The sequence below is a fragment of the Leucoraja erinacea genome, chromosome 27, assembly GCF_028641065.1.
Source record: "Leucoraja erinacea ecotype New England chromosome 27, Leri_hhj_1, whole genome shotgun sequence".
In the NCBI taxonomy this organism is placed as follows: Eukaryota; Metazoa; Chordata; class Chondrichthyes; order Rajiformes; family Rajidae; genus Leucoraja; species Leucoraja erinaceus.
Window position 1 is genome coordinate 32,332,607 of NC_073403.1, and position 25,064 is coordinate 32,357,670.

The window sequence follows — 25,064 nt, forward strand, 5'->3', positions numbered from 1 at the left end:
GGGGGGGGACTTTAAAATCTTTCCCCTGCACGGGAGACCCGACCTTTTCTTTGTCGGGTCTCCATTGTCGTTGGGGCTGAGCAACGTGGAGCGGCCTCCAACAGGAACGACCTGGGGCTCCAGTCGCGGAGCTGAGGTCCTACTCACCTTCGTGGAGCTGGCCGAGTCCGAGCGGGTGGAGCTGTGGTGGCGCGCTGCTGCGACCCGACCCCCGGAGATTCGGAGGCTGCAGCTGCGGGTCTGGCGGACGGCAACACCGGGAGCCCGCGGGTCCCTGGTGGGAGACCGCTTTTCGGGGCTTCCGCAGCGGCGACTTCTCCCGCCTGAGTTGCGGGGTTGAAGAGCACCTGGAGCGGGGCCTTACATCACCGCCCCGCACGGCTTGGAATGGCCCCAGGACTTTGCGAGCGCACACCGGGGGCTCCAACAACAAGACCCGGTGCGCGGCCTTGCATCACCCGGCGTGGCTTTAATGGCAGCGGGACAATCACCATCGCCAGCCGGGGGGGCTTTGACTTTGACTCTGACATCGGGGGGGGAGTGCAGGGGAGAGATACGTTTTTTTGCCTTCCATCACAGCGATGTGATGGATGTATGTGTAAATTGTGTTGTGTCTCGGGTCTTTTTCGTTTTGTAATGTACGGCTGCAGAAACGACATTTCGTTTGGACCTCAATGGGGTCCAAATGACAAATAAATTGTATTGTATTGTATTGTATTGTATTGTATTTTATTTATCCACATTAAACTGTGCATCTGCATCTGCCCACTCAACCAACCTGCCTAAGTCACCCTGCATCCTCATAGCATCCTCCTCACAGTTCACACAGCCACCCAGCTTTGTGTCATCTGCAAATTTGCTAATGTTACTTTTAACCCCTTCATCTAAATCATTAATGTATATTGTAAATAGCTGTGGTCCTGGTACCGAGCCTTGCAGTACCCCACTAGTCACTGCCTGCCATTCTGAAAGGGACCCGTTAATCCCTACTCTTTGTTTCCTGTGTGCCAACCAAATTTCTATTCATGTCAGCATCCATGCCAGTCACCCAATATCATGTGCCCTAATTTTGCCCACTAATCTCCTATGTGGGATCTTATCAAATCCTTTCTGAAAGTCCATGTTCACTACATCCACTGGCTCTCCCTTGTCCATTTTCCTAGTTACATCTTCAGAAAAATCTTTGCACCAGGCTGGCACCTGTGATCGAGGACCACATTGAGTTGACATGTTATGGAGCAGGCAGTTCTGGCAGAACCTGAGCACACGGACTCTGGCCAGTGACAGGCCTATGTTGGGACCACATGAAGTAACTTCTCCCTGCACCAAGGATGGTGTGATCACAAGCCTGTTTGACCTACAAATCTAATGATCTGGGCAAGTTTGAACCATGTTGGGAAGTGGCCAGGTAAAATTCAATTCAATCCAGGTACTCTGGTTTCCTCCCACTTCTCGAAAACGTGCAGGGTTGTTGGTTAATTGGCTTCTGTAAATTGTCCCCAGTGTGTAGGGTAGGGGTAGCGTAGGGGTGATCATTGGTCAGCGTGGACTAGGTGGGCCGAATGACCTATTTCCATGCTGTATCTCTGATACTGTACATCTCCACTCCAGGAACAATCCAGTCGCTTGGACATGGTGCTGAAACAACAGCCACATGTAGTCAAACGTCCAGTCCACACACTTTCTCAACTCCATTTTAATACACAGAAACAATACATCATTGTCCCTGATTCTGCAATGATTGCTTCTATTTAGTAAGCTCGGTGCCACAGATTTTATGTTTCTACTTTGATATTTAAACATCGAGAACATCGACCATGGATATAGACCATAAGGAAACCTACGGCGCTGTTAGTGCCCATTCCTCTTAGAAAGCTGCCTTCCAACCACATTGTGAAACATGAGGTGAAAACAAATTGAAAGGAGAGTTGAATAGAGAAAGCTGTCATGCCTTTTGCTCCCGACCTGAATCGCGCACAAAAGTAGACCTTTATAGAGTCACAGGGGATATACCACACATAAACTGGCCCATCCACCCACCTTCAGGCACCATTGGTCTGAAGAAGGGTCTCGACCCGAAATGTCACTGATTCCTTCTCTCCAGAGATGCTGCCTGTCCCGCTGAGTTACTGCAGCATTTTGTGTCTACCTACCATTGACATAATCCTACATTGTCCTACATTTATTCTTTTATACATTTTCATCAGCTCCCAGATTCTGCTGCTCACCTGTACACACGGGGCTATTACCAAGCAACATGTTTTTAGGAATGTGGGAAGAAACCGGATTAGCCAACGGAAACCCACATGGTCACATGGGGATCGTGCAAATTCCACACAGACAGCATTGCAGGTCTGAACTGAACCGGTTTTCCTGGCGCTGTGAGACACAGGAATGCCAGATATACCATTGTGTGGCCCACTGGTCATATCTGTAGATGAGTGCAAGAGGACTAGACATTGCCACAGGAAAATAAACTCTCTGTTGCATAATGGAAAGACGTGTGGACAGAAATCCAAGTCAAGCTGCTAAGACGAAAAATCGTTGTCTCTTTGACTTTTCTCCGTATTGATTCTGACCATGGCTGATCTATGCAAGCATCAGTCTTCTCTTCAGCTAGTTTCCCAAAATCACAGTTTCTCCATCTTACAAATATGCCCATTTCCCCACCTTAATTATCCAATGATCTGACCTTTGCCACTTTCTGAGAATTACCGAGAATCACTACCCTGATATCGCAGGGATAAGATTTACATCCATTTGGAACTGTAGGCCAGTGAGCTTAACAGCTGCTGTTACTAGAGAGTATTCTGAGGGATAGGATATACAGTCATTTAGATGGACAAGAGCGGATTAGGGATTATCAGCGTAGTTTTGTACGTGGGAAGTCATGTCTCATTAATTTGATTGAGGTTTTTGAAGAGGTCAGGAAGGTTGACTTCTGTCCGTTGCCCGGCTCTTCCTGCAATGCCCCCTTCCCTCCCGCCCACTGCTGGTCAATGCCCACAGGCCGACCCTGGTCCAACAGGGACCAGGCGAGTGGGATGAGGAGCCAGGCCCAGTGCTGCTGCCTCCTGCCTGAACAATGTGAGGAAGGTCAACACGGGTCCCAAACTAAGCATCACCGTTCAACATCACCATAATCATAATCATAATCGTCATTTATTAATTTATTAGCCAAGTATGTTTTGCAACATACGAGGAATTTGGTTTCCCATACAGTCATAACAAAAAAGCAACAAGACACACAACTACATAAAGATTTGACATAAACATCCACCACAGCGGTTTGTCCGCATTCCCCTCGGTGATGGGAGATTCTGTGGGATGTGGGCCAAATGCGGGCCAGTGGGACGAGCTTAGATTGACCATCTTTGTTGACATGGACAAATTGAGCTGAAGAGTCTGTTTCTGTGTTTGCATGCCCCTGAGTTTATCACCAACATTTGAGAAGAAATGAAGTGCGTTCCTTCTCTCAGTGCGTCGTTACTCTTTGGGACTCACTTCCTCACAAGATATTGGGCAGAGTCTTAGAGCATTTTCAAGCAAGGGGTGAGAGGTTACTGTGGTCAGAGGTTCCAGTGGGATCAGTGTGGGCTGATGATGGATGGCAGGAATGTGGCTCGGGGGGGGGGGGGGGAGGGGGGCTGTTCCAGCCACTGACTCGTGTGTTTGTAGGAAACCAGTCAGCAAAACCACAAATAACGTGGGGCTGCTGCCAGAAGCCTAGTACCATCGTCCACAGTCAAGTAGAGTTTATGAAGGATCGCACGTCTCCTGCATGTCTTACATTGTAATCAGCTCAGCAAAGTGGAAGGATGAGGGGGAGACCTCATTGAAGCTTACCGAATAGTGAAGGGTCTAGATAGAGTGGATGTGGAGAGAATGTTTCCACTGGTGGGAGAGTCTAGGACCAGTGGCCATATCCTCAGAACAAAAGGACACATCTTTCGAAAGGAGATGAGAAGGAATTTCTTTAGTCAGAGGCTGGTGAATCTGTGGAATTAATTGTCACAGAGGCCGTCAATGGATATTCTTAAGGCGGAGATTGACAGATTCTTGATTAGTGAGGATGTTAGGGGTAATGCGGAGAAGGCAGGAGAATGGGGTTGAGAGGGAACAAGATCTGTATTATTATGATCTGTACAATCTGAAATATATCAAAATATTACTACGCATATCTAGCACACCGGCCTTTTAGAAGCAACACCACCAAACCAGCTCAGCACAGGCTTTAGTTTAATTTAGTTTAGGTTAGGGACACAGTCCCTTCGGCCCACCACGTCATTGTCGACCAGTGATTCCCGTACACTAACTTTATCCTACACACACTAGGGACAATTTATAATTATACCAAACCAATTAACCTACAATCCTCTACACCTTGGAAACCGGAGATTCTGGAGAAAACCCACACAGGTCACGGGGAAAACATACAAAATCCGTACAGACAGCACCCGGAGTCAGGATCGAACCCGGGTCTCTGGTGCTGTGAGGAAACAACTTTACTGCTGTGCCACTGTGCCACCCTGCCACCATTATCTCAATGGGGTTAGGTTAGGTAAGGGGGAGGTGCAGCGAGACCTGGGCGTCCTTGTACACCGGTCACTGACAATTGGCTTACAGGTACAGCAGGCACTGAAGAAAGCTAATGGAATGTTGGCCTTCAAAACAAGAGGATTTTAGTATAGGAGTAAAGAGGTTCTTCTGCAGTTGTATAGGGATCTGGTGAGACCACATCTGGAGTATTGTGTACAGTTTTGGTCTCCTAATTTGAGGAAGGACATCCTCGTGATTGAGGCAGTGCATCGTAGGTTCACGAGATTGATCCCTGGGATGGCGGGACTGTGATATGATGAAAGATTGAAAAGACTAGGCTTGTATTCACTGGAGTTTAGAAGGATGAGGGGGATCTTATAGAAACATATAAAATTATTAAAGGACTGGACAAGCTAGATGCAGGAAAAATGTTCCCAATGTTGTGCGAGTCCAGAACCAGGGGCCACACTTAGAATAAAGGGGAGGTCATTTAAGACTGAGGAGAGAAAAAACTTTTTCACCCTGAGAGGTGTGAATTTATGGAATTCCCTGCCACAGAGGGCAGTGGAGGCCAAGTCACTGGATGGATTTAAGAGAAAGTTAGATAGAGCTCTAGGGGCTAGTGCAGTCAAGGGATATGGGGAGAAGGCAGGCGCGGGTTATTGATAGGGGACGATAAGCCATGATCACAATGAATGGCGGTGCTGGCTCGAAGGGCCGAATGGCCTCCTCCTGCACTTATTTTCTATGTTTCTATGTTACCACGGTTTTAGACCATTTTAAAAATCCGAGCAGAAAAATTACTGATGTGAAATTGAAATGACCTTTCAAAGAACTGGAGGATTATGAAACGTTGCAAATAAAATAATGCATCAGAATCAAGCACAGACCCACAAATCAGCTCCATCTTCAACTGTCTACCTCGCTGGGAGGTCCTGAAGTCACCAGGCACGATTTCAGTAGCACTGGTTACAGTGGTCACATAGTGTATCATGACATGGCCAGGCTGAACAAGACCAAGTTACCTGATCACAGATCAGCTCCCACTTCTTCTCATTGTCGTATTGGCTCAGCAGTTTCACCTTGTCCGGAGGGAGGTTCATGCAGTTCTGCAAAGAAAGAGTTGGGGAGAGATTTATTATTCCTCATCTTGTTAGTCACAGAAAGCAGGGGCAAACCATTCACCCCTTCACACCTCCGTCACATTCATCCTGATCTCAGTACTATAATCCTGCTCTCTTCCAAAACTCATCGATGTTCGACAACTCTACCCGCTTTTTCAGTACATTTAGTGATGAGCACAAAATGCTGGAGTAACTCCACGGCATGGTGGTGCAGTGGTAGAGTTGCTGCCTCACAGCAGCAGGTACCCAGGTTCGATCCTGACCACGGAGTTTGTACGTCTCCCCACGGCCTGTGTGGGTTTTCTCTGGGACGGTCAGTTTCCTCCCACACTCCAAAGATGGACAGGTTTGTTGGTTAATTGGCTAATTGTCCCTAGTGTGGGTAGTGTTAATGTGTGGGGATCGCTGGCCCGAAGGGCCTGTTTCCACGCTGTATCTCTAAACTGAATTAAACTAAACTCAGCGGGTCAGGCAGCATCTCTGGGAAAAAGGAATAAGTGACGTTTCAGGTCGGAACCGTTCTTCAGATTCAAGACATTGAGTGATGCTCCACATACTACCATGGAAGTTAATGTCACTGATAGACCAATCTCTGAGTGAAGATACTGCTCCTAACCTCACTTCTAAATGTCTCACCCCATTTGCTGACAGTGTGATTGCTTGTTGCCCAGTATCCAGACAGCTGGCTTGCCCAGCCTTGTCCAGTGTCCATTCAGCTGACCTGACCAGCCTTGACCAGTGCCCAGACAGCTGGCCTGACCAGCCTTGTCCAGTGCCCAGTACCCAGATAGCTGGACTGACCAGTCTTGTGAATGGTCCGTACATTGCACTGGGAACACCCCATATTCTTCTAAACTCCAGGGACAGCAGGCCTGCTCAATCCACTCTCAAACAACAGACTTGCCATGTCTGAACCCCCGTGCGAAACTTCATTGTACTCCTTCCATGAGCACAGATCTGCACTCAATACCATGGTGCAGTCTCACCAGGGTCCTACAGAATGTAATAAGATCAGAAATATCCATTGTGGAATGGTCAGTGACTGTAAATCTACGAGGTTTAGTTTAGGTTAGTTTAGGGATACAGTGCGGAATCAGGCCCTTCAGCCCACTGTCTGATCCAATCGGCGATCCCCACACACTAACACTATCCTACACACATTAGAGACAATTTACCATTTTACCAAAGCCAAATAGCCTACAAATCTGTACGTCTTTGGAGTTTGGGGGAGGAAACTGGTGAGCTTGGAGAAAAGCAACGCACAGGTCATGGGGAGAATATACAACCCCCATTCAGAGAACATCCATATTCAGGATCGAACTCAGATCTCTGGCACTGTCAGGCAGCAACCTTACCGCAAGGCCACTGTGTAGTTGATATATACACCAGAAATACTCTGCAGAAATGTTAACTGTGTACTACATTACCATAGGGCCACACTGTGGCGTGTCTGGTGGAGCTGTTGCCTCACAGCGCCTGGGACCAGGGCTCAATCCTGATCACAGATGCTGTCATAGAGGCAGAGCGTATAGAAACAAGGCGTTTGGCTATATCGGCCAAATTCACGTGCGGACATGGCGCCGACGGATGAGAAGCCGAAGCAAAGAGGTTGAAGCCAAAGAACCGAATGGAAACGAGGGAGAAACGGCAATAAACCGAAAGATTACGAAGACGAAACGCCTACTAACCGAAAGGATGGGACGCCTAAATGCAAACTAGCCGAAAGGGTGGGAGGCCCAAAAGCCAACGAACCGAAAAGCTGCGTCGCCTAAAAGCAAACTTACCAAATGGCCGCTCTGTCGAAACGCCATCTACACGAAAGGCGGCGTTGCCTACAGACTGCCGCTTAACATAAAAGTCCAATAACAGACTTGACGTTGCTGGGGGGCGGGACTTGTCAGTGATTGGTCCAGACCCCCGCGTCCATCACATCACTGTGAAGTCATGAACATTGTCCCAAACCTCCGCTCCACCCGACCTGCAGTCCGAGGGTGGCCGTGGGAGAGTGGGGGCTGTCCCGAGGGATGCACACCTTCAGCCGCTTTCAACTTGGTGCTTGGGTTCAGATTGCCCAGTCACCTATGGCTCACCTATGGAAACAGGCCCTTCAACCCACTGACTCCGCACTGAACAGCGATCCATGCATGGTGGCGCAGCAGTAGAGTAGCAAAGGCAGTCACGGTGACGCAGTGGTAGAGTTGTTGCCTTACAGCGAATGCAGTGCCGGAGACCCGGGTTCGATCCTGATTACGGGTGCTGTCTGTACGGAGTTTGTACCTTCTTCCCGTGACCTGCGTGGGTTTTCGCCAAGATCTTCAGTTTCCTCCCACATTCCAAAGACGTATAGGTTTGTAGGTTAATTGGCTTGGAAAATGTAAAAATTGGCCCTATTGGGTGTAGGATAGTGTTAATGTGCGGGGATTGCTGGTCAGTGTGGACCCGGTGGGCCGAAGGGCCTGTTTCCGTGCTGTATCTATAAACTAATCTAAACTAAAACTATCCTACACACACTGGGGACAATTTACATTTTATACCAAGTCAATTAACCTATAAACCTGTATGTCTTCGGAGTGTGGGAGGAAAGTGAAGATCTCGGAGAAAACCCACGCAGGTCAAGAGGCGTCAAGTCGTCACATTTATTTATATAGCACATTTAAAAAACAACTCTCGTTGGCCAAAGTGCTTTACATTTGTTATAAGAATAGTATAAACATACAAACTACATACATATATACATATAGCCCTCGCTCAGTGGACGTCAGGGAAGGCTTGGGAGTATAGATAAGATTTTAGTCTTGACTTAAAGGAGTCGATGGAGGGGGCAGTTCTGATGGGAAGGGGGATGCTGTTCCACAGTCTAGGAGCTGCAACCGCAAAGGCGTGGTCGCCCCTAAGCTTATGCCTAGACCGCGGGATCCTCAGCAGCCCCAAGTCGGACGATCTGAGGGACCTGGAGGTGGAGTGGTGGGTGAGAAGACTTTTAATGTAGGAGGGGGCAAGCCCATTGAGGGCTTTGTAGACATAGAGGAGGGTCTTGAAATGTATACGGAACCGCACAGGGAGCCAGTGGAGAGAGGCCAGGATCGGGGTGATGTGGTCCCTTTTTTGGGTGCCCGTCAGGAATCTCGCTGCGGCGTTTTGGACCAGTTGCAGGCGGGACAGGGAAGATTGGCTGATGCCAGTGTAAAGAGAGTTTCAGTAATCTAGGCGGGAGGAGATAAATGTGTGGATGATCTTTTCGAGGTCATCAAAGTGGAGGAATTGTTTTATTTTAGCTATCGTCCGAAGCTGAAAGAAGCTAGCTTTTACCACGGCATTGACTTGTTTGTCAAATTTCAGTGCTGAGTCAAATATCACGCCGAGGTTTTTGACGTGAGGTTTGAGTAGTGGGGTAAGGCTTCCAAGACTGCCTGCTATCATACAACGTATCACAGAACGTACAAACTCCGCAAAGACAGCACCTGTAGTCAGGATTGAACCCAGGTCTCTCGCGCTGTAAGGCAGCCACTCACTCGCTGAGCCATCATGCAGCCGGACTTGCTAAATTAGTGAATACATTCTTATACAGAACACGAGGATTGGGCCCAAAACAGCAAAGTGTACAGGAATGCTAACCTCACATGCCGACTATGAAATATCTTGGTAGACATGCTGCCCCACCCGCTGAGTTACTCCTGCATTTTGTGTCTACCTTCGATCTACCAGTATCTGCAGTTCTTTCTTGGGATCAAGGAAAGAGCATTCACGTCGCGGCCCTGTTTCCACCAATCTTTCCACCACCACACACAAGAAGCACAAGAAGCAACAAGACAGACACCATTGTATGCAGATGCCGAGAAGTGTATTCAGCTCTGGCTGAACAACTTCTAATCTTGTGTGTGGACTCGATAAGATGAAGTTCTTTCTTAAATATCTTGGTACGTTGGTAAATACCTCACCATGCCAAACAAAAATGAGGTCCATATCAATACCCCTAGGCAGACTGAAATGCGTTGACAAATGAGTCCCTAACTGCTTAATACAAACCTATCTAAATACGCCGGCAATGACAGCTACAGAATCAATAATGCATGTCTGTAGACACTGCACTGAAATATCTGTGCTCTCTGCACCTCTCGCAGACAGCTCCAGTCATAACAGGCTTCTCTCATCTGCTGCAACCAACTGCAAGCCTCATTATTACGCTCTCGCAGTTACAGTTTTAATAATAAAATAAAAAACTGACTGCTCTCTTCAGCACTTTGTGTTGCTATTTAAAACTTACAGCATCCCTGGGATTGATGAAACGTTCATTGAGAAAGATGGTGAGTCATTGTTGGGATCTGTACTGTCCCAGATGATAGAGAGCATAAGGCCCACAGCCAGCTCGAAATGCAATTTTTGCATTAAAAACCATACGTCTGTGTTTCAACACTATCTTCCGGCAGTCTGAAGAAGGGTCTTGACCCAAAATGTCACCTATTCCTTTTCCGCAGAGATGCTGCCTGATCCGCTGAGTTACACCAGCATTTTGTGTCTATCTTTGGTGTAAACCAGCATCTGCAGTTCCATCCTACAATCTTCTGTGTTTGTCAGACTTAAGGGCCTGTCCCACTTACGTGTCCTTGGCACGCTAATTACGCGACCTGGTGGTCCCGCGAAGATCACGCGCGACTTCATTCGACCGCACAGCCGTCTGGAGTGTGTGACGTCATTTGAAGATGGACACAGAATGCAGGAGTAACTCAGCGGGACCAGCAGCATCTCTGGAGAGAAGCAATGGATGATGTTTCGGGTCGAGACTCTTCTTCAGTCTGAAAGAAGGGTCTTGACCCGAAACGTCACCCATTGCGTCTCTCCAGAGATGCTGCCGGTCCCGCTAAGTTACTCCAGCATTTTGTGTCTATCTTCAATTTTCTTGGCCGCGCTCTTTTTTAAAAAGATTTTTTTTTATTAAACTACTTTTATTCAAAAAATAAACATAATCAAAGACTGCCTATGTTGACAGTTTACAAACAAACGATCATCAAATTAATATAACTTTATCAACAAAACACTCGACCTCCAATGGCGACCACGATTTACGGAAGGCCTCCAAAGTCCCCATGGACACCGCGTGTTCCCTCTCCAGGGACAGGCGGGCACGGACATAGACCCGGAAAAAGCTCAAGCAATTTAAAAAACACTTGAACAAAATTATCAAATTAAAATATTAACATTTTTATCTATAATATATTCAACCTCCTGTGGTGACCAGCGTTCACAGAAGGCCTCCACAGTCCCCATGGACACCGCGTGCTCCTTTTCTAGGGCCACGCGAGCTCGGACGTAAACCCGGAAAAGGGGCAGGCAGGCGACTGCTGTGCGGCCATCGACTGCCCGCTGCCTGGACCCGCGAATAGCCATCTTGGCCAGGCCCAGGAGCAGACCGACAGGGAGACCCCCTCCTCCCTCCCATCCATCCCCCCTCTGTACCGGGTGCCCATAAATTAATAGCGTTGGACTAAAATGTAGCCAAAACTTGAGGAGCAGCCCTTCAGATACTCGAACAGGGGCTGCAACCCCTCACACTCTATGTACACATGGAACATGGTCTCTTCCTCACTGCAGAAATGACAAGCAGGGGAAGAGTCCGTGAACCGGCTCAAATACCTATTACAGGCCACGGCTTTGTGCAACACTCTCCACCCCAGGTCCCCGATGTAAAGGGGGAGGACTCCCTTGTAGAGAGACCTCCACTGGGGACCGCTCCCCTCGTCAGGTGGTAACACGGACCGCCAGGGTGTGTCTGGACGTAAGGCGAGGAAGTGGAGAGTGTGCAAGAGCAGCCTGTACAGTACGCGCCTCTCCGCGTCACAGAACGGCACGCTGGGCATCTCGGAAAAGTGGCTCATGTTGCATGGGGCCGGCTCTAGGAGAGGGGCCCGGGCCGTGGGCCCTATGAACAATTTTGACTGAGCGGGGGTAAGCTCGTCCGGAGTCGCGCCATGCCCACGCCTCTCCTCAACACCCACCATCACAGCCACGACACCCCCCTCCCCCTGAGGAGCAGGGCCCTGGCTGAAGGTGACCAAATTCCTGGCCTTCAGGAGGTCACGGTAAAAGCCAGGCAACTCCCGCCTATCCCGCCTAGCGCGTCGACTCATGCCCGCTACTGGGAGCTGTGAGCCCTCCTGAAGGCCGCGCTCTGGGAGTAGAAGTGGGGGTGGATCCGGACCGCAACAGCCGTGAGCCCCAGGCCGAGCTCGGCAATCGTTTGCCTGCTTCTGCTGCTGTTGGAGGTGAGACGTTGCTTCGCGCCAGGGTCTTGGGCCTGTCCCACTTTGGCCGTCAGTTACGCGACAGGCCGTTGGCGAGCGAAGATTTTGTTCGCTACAAAAATTTCGGAGCCCCGCGCGATGTCGCGCTCAACTACATACCCCTCTGCGCTTCTCTGTGGGACCAGCCCCGCACGGCCATACGATGCCCGTGCGCCTCAACTCAACCACGAGGTCGCGTAATTTGCGTGCCAAGGACACGTAAGTGGGACAGGCCCTTTACTTATCAGATCAGCGGATGGGCTGGGACTTGCACTTGGAAGCTAGGATCAGCAGAATGGTCCGATATACATTAGTTTTAGTTTAGTTTTAGTTTAGAAATATAGCATGGCAACCGGCTCTTTGGACCACCGAGTCCATGCCAACCAGCGATCCCCACTCACAAACACTATCCTACACACACTATGGACAGTTTACAATTATACCAAGCCAATTAACCTACAAACCTGTACATCTTTGGAGTGTGGGAGGAAACCGGTGATTGCAGAGAAAACCCGCAGACGTCACAGGGAGAGCATATAAACTCCGGAGAGACAGCACCTGTAGTCATGATCAAACCCGGGTCTCTGGCGCTGTAAGGCAGCAACTCTACCGCTGCACCACCATGCCACCATTATTTCAAGAAGGGTTTTGACTCGAAACGTCGCCTCTCCATAGATGCTGCCTCACCTACTGAGTTTCTCCAGCATTGTTTGTCTACCATCGATTGTTCCAGCATCTGCAGTTCTTTCTTAAACACCCCATTATTTGTATGAGTTTCAGTGCTTATGGTTAGAGAGGTTATACTAACAATGGAGCGCTGGCCACTGAACAATAGCTCTCATGAATAAAGGGCATGAGAGACATCAGTGGTTGAAGATTCAAGCCTGGTACCTGGTATAGTTGGGTGTTTGGGAAGTCTCCTTCAGCCTCTCTACTTTGGCAGCCCAGCCAGAGGAGATACAGCACCCTTCATCTCCTCAAACTGGAACATTCACTTATAGACTGGTTGGATCAAGTGAGAGAGAAGGGAAACCTGTCGGCCCATGACACACACACCCTCCCTCTCAACTTAAACCTGTGTCCTCTAATATTTCACCTCTCCACCTTGAGAAAAATAATCACAATGTACTCATCTATGCCTCTCAGTTTATTTACTTTTATCAGCTCACCATTCATCCTCCAATGCTTGGTTTGCGGGTGGTTGGATTTCTTATAGCCAACACTCTCCAGTCCAGGTGAACCTCTCCTGCTTCATTTTCAGCCTCCACATCCTTATTGTACTATAGTGTAGTGTACTACACCATCCTTACTATAGTGTGGTGACCAGAACTGCAGACAATACTCCAAACATGACACAATCAGAGATGTATACAACTGCAGCTTAAATTCCTGGCTTTCCTACTCAGTGAAGCTGAAGAGGCAGTTTACAGGGGGAGAGAAGGATTGTTGTGGCTTTCAGACCTTTCAGCGCCAGCATGTGACCTCTTGCAGTATCACTGAGACCAATGTAGTTTCAGATTAGTGGAGGGACTGAGTTGGGAGGGTCACCCAGTCCAGGGTCGCCAAGCAACAAGGACTGGAGACCACTGAAGAGCCCAAGTTAATGGATATTTTTATGGCTGAGATAGATTCTTGATTAGTACGGGTGTCAGGGGTTATGGGGAGAAGGCAGGAGAATGGAGTTGGGAAGGAGAGATAGATCAGCCATGGCAGATGGCGGAGTAGACTTGATGGGCCGAATGGCCTAATTCAGCTCCTATCACTCATGAACATGAGACATAGCACTCAGGCAATGTTTTGACATCCAAACCCAAGGTCCCCATGGTTAATAGATCCATCAGAGTCTTGATGTGCATAAACCAATACAGATATGCTCCCCCTCACTGCCGCAAGCATAATAAATCTGTGCGGAAACCATTCGGCCCATTCAGTCTGGTCTTTGATCTCAACACCAACTTCACCAAATTGTTAGGATGCACAGGGCGTAGCGAGGATGATCTTAGTGACAGGCATTTTCCAACCTTTCATTATTTGGGCTTCCTCCCTTCCACATCTCAAAGACGTGTAGATTGATAGGTTGATTGATCCTGGTGTGTAGCCTCCTCAACCTCTCCTACCTCTCAGTCTGAAGAAGGGTCTCGACCCGAAACATCGCCTAGTCCTCTTCTCTGGAGATGCCATCTAACACGCTGATGGCATTTTGTGTCTATCTTTTAAGTTCCTGGGAACCATCATCTCCAAGGACCTTAAGTAGGGGGCTAACATCGACTCCACCATTAAAAAGGCACAACATAGGATGTACCTCCTACGGTAGCTGAGGAAGCACAATCTGCCACAGGCAATGATGGTCCAATTCTACACGGCCATCGTAGAGTCTGTTCTCACCTTCTCCATCATGGTCTGGTTTGGCTCAGCCACCAAGCATGACACCTGGAAGCTGCAGCGAATCGTCCGATCAGCAGAGAAGGTTATTGGCTGCAACCTTCCCTCCATTGATGAACTGTACACTGCAAAGGCCAGGAAGCGAGAGGGTAAGATCATCTCTGACCCCTCTCACCCTGGCCACAAACTCTTTGAATCACTTCCCTCTGGAAGGCGACTTGGGATTGTCAAAGCTGCCACAGCCAGACATAAAAACAGTTTTTATCCACGAGTAGTTGCTCTACTCAACAGCCAAACATCTGTAGCCTTTGGATCTGATATTTTGTTGGTTCACATGCTTGATCAATGGTGTTTTATCCTTAAATGTTTTATTATTATTAATGTTTAGTGTTTTCTGAGATTCGTAACTGTCACTGTTTGTCATGTTGTTACTTGTGAGTGGAGCACCAAGGCAAATTCCTTGTATGTGAATACTTGGCCAATAAACTTACTTACTTACTTACTTCGGGAGGAGTTGATGGTTGTGTATGGGGAATAGATGGGATTAGAGTAAATGGGTGATAGATGGTCAGAATTCATTACGAGATCATGTGAGTGATCACACTGTCCTTGTGTATCAGGTGTAACAACTTTACCAGTGAAAGGTACAGTGGAAATGGAACGATGCTTCGAAGCAGACTGAAATCACAACTTCACTAGGTTCATCATCAGCAGTATGTACATCACACCCAGCTATCTCCAGCTCTGTAGCACACACCCTCAACCACAACACTGTCAGCAGCTGAGGAGTGTTGGATGCCCAGATCACCACCACCGTGCTTCATGCAGAGACCAGACAGTGCTTGCAAAACCTCACCAGGAGTTGATGGCTGTGTCTGGCGAATAGATGGGATTAGAGTAGATGGGTGAAAAAGAATGGTCTGTACAGGCCGAAGGGCCTGACCCAGACTGTGTTGCCTATAATTCTAAACAGCATGAGAATGACACACCGTGCCTTTTTATTGACAAAACCCAGTGTTGTGCAATTCCCAGATCAAGTTGGTTTTGAAGCAGACAGATGAGTTTCCCCTGGTGTTCTGACCAATATTTAATGATAATTTTTTCTCAATCTGTGAGTTAACTGTGCGATGAGAGAAGTGATCAAGAACTTCATAGCCTGATGCCAGTCAATCACTGACGCTCGCAGTCGCCGAAAAAATCGCAAAGTGGGACAGGCCCTTAAATTTGGACATACTAAAAAAAACAACAAAAAGTCAAAATAACGAACACGCTGCTGGCAGGGCAGCTGACTCGCAGAGCCCCAACCGACCATGTGAAGATGTGAAGAGCAGCACTTTCTCATCACTGATAAGCATGTGCTTCCTAGCTTCAGTGAGAACTCCAGGGGTTGCTGACTGCTGTGGAATCTGTAGCTCCAGCTCAGAAGTTAACAGAGATCGTGGGAAGGCCTCCCTCCACCCTGTTCCGCCAAGCACAATGAACAAGTGGCCTGGGCTCGGGCTGACACCACCTGACATTTCACAAACACCGCATTTTAAAAGAGTCATTTTCACATCGTGTCAGAACAGAACCAGTTTTCTCAGTTTTAAAAATAGCACCTGCTGTCCAATGGTGTTAGTGCACAAAAGAAGCACTTCATTTCAGCTACTGCTAACTGCAGTCATTCTGCAAACAGCAACAGCCCTCTGAGGGCTCAATGATAAAGAGAAGACGTATTTAAAAAAAACCTCTGTGGAACTGGTGCACAGTGAATTTTGTGAGCATAACCTGCAGCTCAATTCACATTTGTAATTATTCGCTGCAGATTAAATATTATTTGATTGTTCACTTATCTAGAATATTTCTGCAGATATCATTCCTCACCAGAGGGCTCACACACTCTACCTCACCACACAAGGTGTAGGATTCCAAAAAGCTTACGTGAGAGGTGGTACCTCGTTTCAAAGTGTTCCTAATTGTTCATGAGGTCAAGGGTGAACGGTCAAGGCCAAAGGTCAAGGGACTGGGGTTATTGATGACATGGGATCAAACAGAGGGCTCGATCCGAGCGAGGATACATGGAAGGGGAATCAGAATAGGACCAGATGCAGGGTGAAGGCCACCACGATGTGGGGCCAGTCAAAGAGCAGGGGAAGATCCCTGCACCAGACTCTGGGGGGGGGGGGGGGGGGGGGGGGGGGGGGGGGGGGGGGGGGGGGTGGGGGGGGGCTCAGGAGGACACCATCACTCAGTGGTCACACGTACCAACACTGGGAGAAGATTAGCAAGGGTGTCAGGGGTTATGGGGAGAAGGCAGGAGAATGGGGTTAGGAGGAGAAGATAGATCAGCCATGATTGAATGGCAGAGTAGACTGAATGGGCCGAATGGCCTAAATCTGCTCCTATCATAGAAACATAGAAAATAGGTGCATGAGTAGGCCATTCGAGCCATTCAATATGATCATGGCTGATCATCCAATATCGGTACCCCATTCTAGCTTTTTTCCCCATTTCCCTTGATTGTGCTAATTCTAACTCTCTCTTGAAAAACTGAATTGACCTCCACTGCCTTCTGTGGCAGAGAATTCCACAGATTCACAACTATCACGTATGACGAGGCGGTTCACAGCAGGACTGGGCCGGAAAACAAACAACATTAATAATCAACATTACAAAACGGTCCACTAAATGGGAGTGGGACAATGAATGGAGAAGTAATTTGCATTCAGGCTTCACCCCAAGTGTCTCGAGTCAGCCCAGAGTGCTTTAGTCGGCAGTGCCACATGGAAATGCAGCTGGCAGACCACAAAGAGCAGAGCTCCACACTCAGACTGAGTAACAACACCTGCTCAGCCCATCCAGTATACTGGCACTTGGAGATCCCTGGCAATGGGTCACTCCATCCTCACTGGAGAATAGCAGTGCCCTCTCTCTCATGCCTCATCTGAAGGACAACAGCTCAGCACTTCTGCTCAAGATCACTGTGGAACCTGTCCAACACAGAACCATTTGAATGATGCCAATAAAAAAAGGTAAAATAATTGCAGGCTGGACTTTGCTTTAAATGAGAAGCTTTAGATTAATTCAGTCAATAGAGCATCTCACTACCTATAACCCCAAGACTATTCAAAATCCCACAAGGACACTCACAGTAATTAAAATTCTGTTAGTTATCCTTGCAAGTGGGAACAAAGTCATCATGGTTTAATTGAGGTGTAGAAACGTTCCCACATCAGCTATGCTCAGTGTGTAGCTCTCAAAAGCCAGGCTTGAAAGTTTAACACAGTGCTGCCTGCATCTACAGCTAACTCTAAAATAGACTTCTGACTGCTGCTGATGTTCAGATAATGGTCAGAGCAGCACATTTCAGCTATTGGTATTCTATAAGTCCGGAGGAGAACCGCAGTGGGTAAAAGTGTCAGCCCATGAGGTATGACCGGAGGTTGACCTATGACCCTCACTAAAGCATCTCAAAGCTCCCCCAGTTCACCTGTCCACCCATCAAAGCCATTCTCCTTTCAGTAGACGGGGACAATGCAAAGGTGGCAAAGTGGTGGCAGCAAAGCCTACTGAAGGCCAAGGCTGCCCTCGAGTGTTGGCAGGTCCAGTATCCTCCCTTTATCACCACTCATCCTGTCACTGCCCTGGAGGTTGCCCTGGCAACCCCCGTGTTTAGTCACCCTAATGCCCGAAGTCCGTGTTTCCGAAACCCGTGAATCGTACTTGCCACAGCTACTCACAAATGGTTACCATGCCAATTTTAGTTTAGTTTAGTCTTTAGAGATACATGGCGGAAACAGGCCCTTCAGCCCATTGAGTTTGCGCCGACCAGCAATCCCCGCACACTAACTCTATTCTCCACTATAGGGACAATGTACAATTTGATCAAAGCCAATTAACCGACAAAGTTGTACATCTTTGGAATGTGGGAGCACCTGAAGAAAACCCATGCAGGGCACGCAGTACCAACTCTGTACAGACAGCACTCTTGGTCAGGATCGAACCTGGGTGTCTGGTGCTGTAAGGCAGCAATGCTACCGTTGCTGTATTGAAATTCAGAATTAAATGAGGATGTGGTGAGAACAGAGAGACTGGGTCGGTCATCACACTATCTCAACTGCTCCGTGTTCTCTCACTGATGGCTACTGGCTTCACCGCTGACACATGCACTGTGGCCCACAGGCCATGTGTTTATGATGTTGGTTGTTGTGCACCAGTCTGTTCAACCTCATCTGTCCCTCTACCCTGTGAAAGGGGTTCACATCCCTCCCTCTCTCTCCCTCTCGCTCTCCCTCTCCCTCTCCCTCTCCCTCTCTCCCTCTCCCTCTCCCTCTCCCTCTCCCTCTCCCTCTCCCTCTCCCTCTCTCCCTCCCTCTCCCCCTCCCTCTCCCTCTCTCTCTCTCCTTCTTTCCTTCTCCCTCTCTCCCTCACCCTCTCTCACCCTCTCCCACTCTCCCCCGATTTCTTCTCTCTCTCACCCTCTCCCACACTCTCCCTCTCCCTTTCACTCTCTCCCTCTCCTCATCTTTCCCTCTCTCTCTCTTCCTCTCCCCCTTTCTTTGGGTCTCTCCCCAGAATGGGTTACACAATCTGCCGTTGTTTCCTGTGGTTGACAGTTTTTTGTTAGGCCCGTGTAACAGGATATGAGGTAAAGATGAGTGAAATGGCTGAGATATTGATAAGCCACTATCCACCAATAAGCGTGCAATTAGCCTACACGTGTCCCTTAAATATAACTGTCCTTGTCATCTTGCGGAGTGAGGTCTGCATACCAGCGGGTAGAGCTGCTGCCTCACAGTGTCAGAAACCTGGGTTCCGTCCTGACCTCGGGTGCTGTCTGTGTGGAGTTTGTACGTTCTCCCTGTGGCCGTGTACCTTTCCTCCGAGTGCTCTGGTTTCCTCCCACCTCCCCAAGACATGCGGGTTTGTAGAGTAATTGGCCCGTGTGTAGGGAATAGATGAGAACGTGTGATAACATAGAACTAGTGTTGACCTCAGCTCAGTTTAGTTTTGTTTAGTGTCACTTGAACTGAAGTACAGTGAAAGGCTTTTGTTTCACCTTAACCAGTCAGCAGAAAGACTATACATGATTAAAATCAAGCCACCCACAGTACACAGATACATGATGAAGAGAAAAATGAAATTGGTGGAATTTTCCATTGCCTTTGCTCCCCCTCCCGAATTGGCTTAACTGGGTTGGTTGTTCTGGGCAGCAGGGCATTGTTGGTTCTTCTCCTGCTTTCCAGAGTCACTGCCAGGCATTCGGGCACTTGATTATGTCTCCAGGTGTACCGTCCTTGGGAGGGACTTACTTTACACCCAGTGAGGATGTGCTTAAGCGTGGCCGGTGTTGAACACAGGAGGCATGAAGGATCTTCGCCCAGCCATTGGTTGAGATTTTTTGGGCTAGGAAGGACATTGTAGGTTGCCCGAGCAAGGAAACTTATCCTGCTCGCCTCCATCTCCCAGCTGAACTTCCTCTTTTCCACACTCTCCCATCTCATCCTATGGCCCTGTTTGGCTTGCGACACAACCTTGGCACACCTACTCAACTCTTTCTGTCGACGGACTTCGACCATGACCAACATCCGGCGCTCCAGTGATGATGCCTTGTTCCAGCAAGGTCGCTTTCCGCCAAGCCCCAAGCCACTTCTTCCGTGTTGGATTTGCCCAACCATGTCGCCTTGGTGGAGAGCAGATTTTGCCTGCTGTGTCGCATTCTTAGCCGTCCACTTCTTTCCTGTTGCCAGGTTTGGAGCAGCCGCTCGGATGACAGTGTCCCTTGATTCTGCCAGGGTCATCTCTAGTCTGACTTGAACTCCTCTGTGATACTAGAGAGAGGCAGCTGGAGTACCCCCTGACCGTACAGGCCTATGCTGCTCAGGCACCGAGGAACGCCTAACCACTTTCTCACAAAACAGCTGATTGTTCTTTCCATCTTCTCGACTCTTGTGAGGGTGATGTCATACATGTAGTGGCCACATAAGGCGAGCTAGTAACCCAAACTGCAGGCACCAGATTTTCAGCTTTCCAGGCAGCGTGGATCGGTCAATGTTCGCCAGACCTTTGACGACTTCTTTCCTAAACTCGTTAGCCTGATCGGTGTCCTTCAGTTTAGAGTTATACCGTCTTCCCAGACTTTTGATTGGCTTCTCTGACGCAGTTGGAATAGGTTCTTGATCAATGAAGAACCTTTGATCTGTCAGTTTGCCTGTGATTATAGAAAATGCTTCTTGATTTGGATGGCTTGAATTTCATTCTGACCCCAGTGATGTTCTCTTGAAGCTTCCCTAAAAGGCGCCTGGTGCAAGATGATGTTGTTGTTATGATTGTTATGTCATCCATGTAGGCCCTGATGGGTGGTACACTTCAGCCGCTCGCCACCCACTATCCACTTGGAGGCCCTTATGATAACTTCCATAGCCATTGTAAAAATCAATGGGGAGATGGTACACCCCGCCATAATGCCAATCTCCATGCTGTGCCATGTGGTCGTAAAGTCAGGCGTGGTGAAACAGAGCTGCAGAACTTGAAACTAAGCCTTGCCAAGGCTTGAGATAGTCTCTGGTATCCTGAAGAAGTCAAACGATGCCCAGAGGAAACAGTGAGGGACAGTTCCGAACGTGTTGGCAAGGTCAAGGAAAATGACAGCAGATCTCTCTTCTCTTTTCTTGCAGTCTAGACTTGGTGCCAAATCATGTTGGTATGTTCGAGACATCTAGAGAAGCCTGGGATACCTGCTTTTTAGGCTGTTGTATCCACAAGGTTGTTTCTCTCTAAATAGCTGGTCATCCTCTGAGCTACGATGCTGAAGAAGATCTTACCCTCTACATTGAGGAGACTGATAGGGCGGAATTGGCTGATATCTGTGGAGTCCTTCTCTTTCGGAATCAGAATTCCTCCTGCCCTGCGCCATGCTTTGGGTATGACTCTCTTCTCCAAAGCCACTCTCATTAGCCTCCCCAGGAAGCGAAGAACATCAGGAGCACCTTTGTAGATTCGATACAGAACCCCATTTGGCCCTGGGGCTGAAGATGCTCTTGCCCGCTTTACTGTCTATTCCACCTCCCTCCACTTTGGAGGACTAATGTCCATCTGGTGCTCTGGTTGTTCAATTGGTGGAATGTCGGATGGAATAACTGTCTTCAGGGTGTCTCTTGTCATCTGCATGCATTCTTTCCAGACGCTCATCCAGCTCCTGCCTTGATGTTTTCAGGCTTCCTCCCTTTTCTTTGATGAAAAGTGATTTTACGAACTTATAGGGGTCCTTGAAGAAGCGTGATCTCGTTCATTCTTTCTTTTTTCGTAATCTCCGCAGGTACTCTGCTCGTCTCAGGGTTGCTAAATGGCTTTTGATATTTCCCTGGAGAATGTTGATGCCCTCCTTCTCACTATCAGATGCCTTCCTCCACTGCTTCTTGAGCTGCCTTCTCTCCCGGAATAGGCATTCCATCTCCTTTTGCCGTCTAGACTTGCTTTCCAAACCTGGTGCCTTTCCCTTTTTCTCTCTTATTCATAGAAACATAGAAACATAGAAAATAGGTGCAGGAGGAGGCCATTTGGCCCTTCGAGCCAGCACTGCCATTCATTGTGAACATGGCTGCCTCAATCTTTGGTTCTGTCTTTGGTTCTACTTTGGTTGTGTCTTCACTAAGGAAGACATAAATAATCTGCTGGAAGTAGCAGTGGACCGGGGGTCAAATGAGATGGAGGAACTGAGTGAAATCCAGGTTAGCCGGGAAGTGGTTTTAGGTAAATTGATTGGATTAAAGGCCGATAAATCCCAAGGGCCAGATATGTTGGGGACCAGCTCCGCACAACTCCATACGGCTCCGGTGATCGAAGTAGGACCGGCCGCCCAAAGCCGTACGGCTCAAGCGACCACGTTAGGTTGCGCTTGCCGTATGCAGTCGCATGCTCGTGGGACAGGCCCTTTACAGCGCCAAAGACCCGGGTTCGATCCTGACAATGGGTGGTGGTCTGTACCGAATTTGTACGTTCTCCCCATGACCAGCACGGGTTTTCTCCAGTTTCCTCCCACACTCCAAAGACGTAGATTTTTGTAGGTTAATTGGCTTCAGTAAGATTGTAATTGACCCTAATGTGTGTAGGATCATGTGTGGGGTGATCGGTGGTTGGTGCGGACCCAGAGAGCTTAAGTAGCTGTTTCCGCACTGTATCTCTAAAAATAAAAACTGATTGTGAAACACTTTATTAAAGGCCTCGTGGAAGCTCGAGCAAGTGCAGGTAAAAGGGCTGAGTATAGTGGGTATGCATGGTCACCATGGATACAGTTGTCTGATGGACCTCTTCCTGTGCTCTATGACTCTCTGTGATAACATAACTTCTAGTTCCCCTCCATCCACTACTGTCCAGACTTGCTCTAACTAACTCAAATAGATTTGACAGAATCTATTCCCCTTCATCAAGGCATTGCAGCAACTCCACAACTGTGCATAATGGAATGGGTCAAGGTACACCAGGAAACTCAGCAAACTCAACAGCGATCAAGAGGCCAAGCAAAATTTAGGACTGAAGAAGGGTCTCGACCCGAAACGTCACCTATTCCTTCTCTCTAGGGCTGCTGGCTGACCCGCTGAGTTACTCCAGCTTTTTGTGTCTATCTTCGGTTTAAACCAGCATCTGCAGTTCCCTCCTGTGCAGCTTTATTTGATTGTTAGCCAGTCAGGGAACACCACTCACTGGGCCAGTGGCAGATACTGTCCACTACCTGGAACATCATTGTGTTGCAAGCAGCAATGCTGAGATGGATGCAGTGACTCTTGCACAAGTTCCCTCATCAATCACACCTTTCATCACTCCATCTCTACACATTTGGAGGGAGGTTCCTATTCAGCACGCACACCACACATACATCTGCAAATCTGTGTATTTTGAGCTGAGCCCTTGGGGGAAGTAAACTGTGCTATTGGTCGTTCTGCTTTCGGTTTCCGGCCTACAGCTTGCCGGCATTTCCCCCTGCGCCGTTCACCGTTCCCCCCTGACCCTCCACTGAGACCACAACCCCTCCCATCCCAACACACCATGAGAGCGGTGACACAGTCACTGTCAGCTCATGTCAGTTGAGCGGTTTGCAACAGATGATATCTCACCTCACAAACCCTCCATCACTTCCTGTTTACCAGGGAGAAGAATGCCATCATCGCACCCTCCCCCAACCCCTCCCCATCTCCACACCCACGTCTCCCCATAGCTGTCTCTAAACCCATGTATTAAAGGCACTGCCAACCATCAACTTCCCAGGACAAAGAGCCACATTTAAATAAATGGCGGCACAGTTAGGCACCTGTCAAAGTAAAGCCACTGTCGGTCGGAATGTCTGTTTTTATTCTATTGTAAATTTTAGGCCTACTTTCTGTTTTTAGACATGGTAATTTTAATTTGTTTTTAAAGCTGCCTTTTTTACAGTGATTAAACGATCGACTTTTTTTTTCGTTTCCTCTGACCCTGAATACTCCCCAAAATATCATCAACCTTTATTGTCACCAACAACATACAGTGCAAAATGAAAAGACCCAGTCGCACATCCACATACTTCCCTGACAGTTAGGCACCAATGTGTCAAAGTAAAGCCACTGTCGGTCGGAATGTCTGTTTTTATTCTATTGTAAATTTGTTTAGGCCTACTTTCTGTTTTTAGCGATAGACATGCTTCGATAATTTTAATTTGTGTTTTAAAGCTCTATTGTATTTATCCTTTTTTATAAACTACACTGAATTGAAACTGATCGAGCAACGTTTTTTCGTTTCCTCTGTGTATGTGAGTACTCAGTGAAAATGATATTAAAGAAATACTGAATACTGAATACTGTGCCGGAGACCCAGGTTCAATCCCGACTACGGGTGCTGTCAGTACAGAGTTTGTGCATTCTCCCCATGTTTCTCTGAGATCTTCGATTTCTTCCCATACTCCAGTGGTACAGGTTTGTAGGTTAATTGGCTTGGTACAATTGTAAATTGGCCCTAGTTTGTACAGCATGTGCTATTGTGTGTTCGAAGGGCCTGTTTCCGTGTTGTATCTCTAAACTAAACTAAACTTCATCTGAAGCTAGCAACACAGGGACAGAGACAGCATCTGAGCGCTGAGAGAGAGAGGGACGTGGGTTCAAAGGGGACAGTGATGAAACCATTTTCTTTGTGGCAATGAGGAAGTGATGGAGGGCCTCTGAGATAAGATCACATCTGGTCAAAACCGATAAAGCGGGCACTTGCTCAGTGCCGCATCATAGCACGAAGATTTACAACATCAGGTGTGCCTCCAGTCGGTTCCACTCACAAGTTTCAGCACAATGGCACATGTATGCTCAAGCATAAATCAGCATGTAACAGGGTTAAGCAGTCTTCTCAGTCAACATACTCTACCCAAACATCACAAAGGTCTGACCTATTCCTTTTCTCCAGAGATGCTGCCAGACCGGTTGAGTTACTTCAGCACTTTGTGTCTATCTTCAGTATAACCCAACTTCTGCAGTTCCTTTCTACACCCAATCCAGTACAGTGTTGGACAACTAATCATCCACAAACATCCCCAACCTCATGGGTAGCAGGTCCCAGCATGTAGGTACAAAGAGCTCGGCAGAGGCAGTGGTGCTGAGTAGATGGACCATCTCTGCCTTCTCCCCACATCGCCATCATCACCACAGTACAGTCAGCAAGAAACAGTGCAATGGATTAGGTGGAACAGAAGCGACCGCATCAGACAACATCCCAGTTGTGATGGTGAGCCCTGACAATGTAGAAC

At 48.2% G+C, this 25,064-nt stretch overlaps 1 protein-coding gene across 1 annotated transcript in view; it reads right to left on the minus strand.

The window, feature by feature from the left end:
* LOC129710407 (formin-like protein 1) overlaps window positions 1-25,064 on the minus strand; it is a 265,388-nt gene that overhangs the window by 146,451 nt on the left and 93,873 nt on the right. The window contains exon 2 of the mRNA XM_055657387.1: window positions 5,565-5,648. Within this exon, the coding sequence (XP_055513362.1) occupies window positions 5,565-5,648 (84 nt within the window). The remainder of the gene's footprint in view (window positions 1-5,564; window positions 5,649-25,064) is intronic.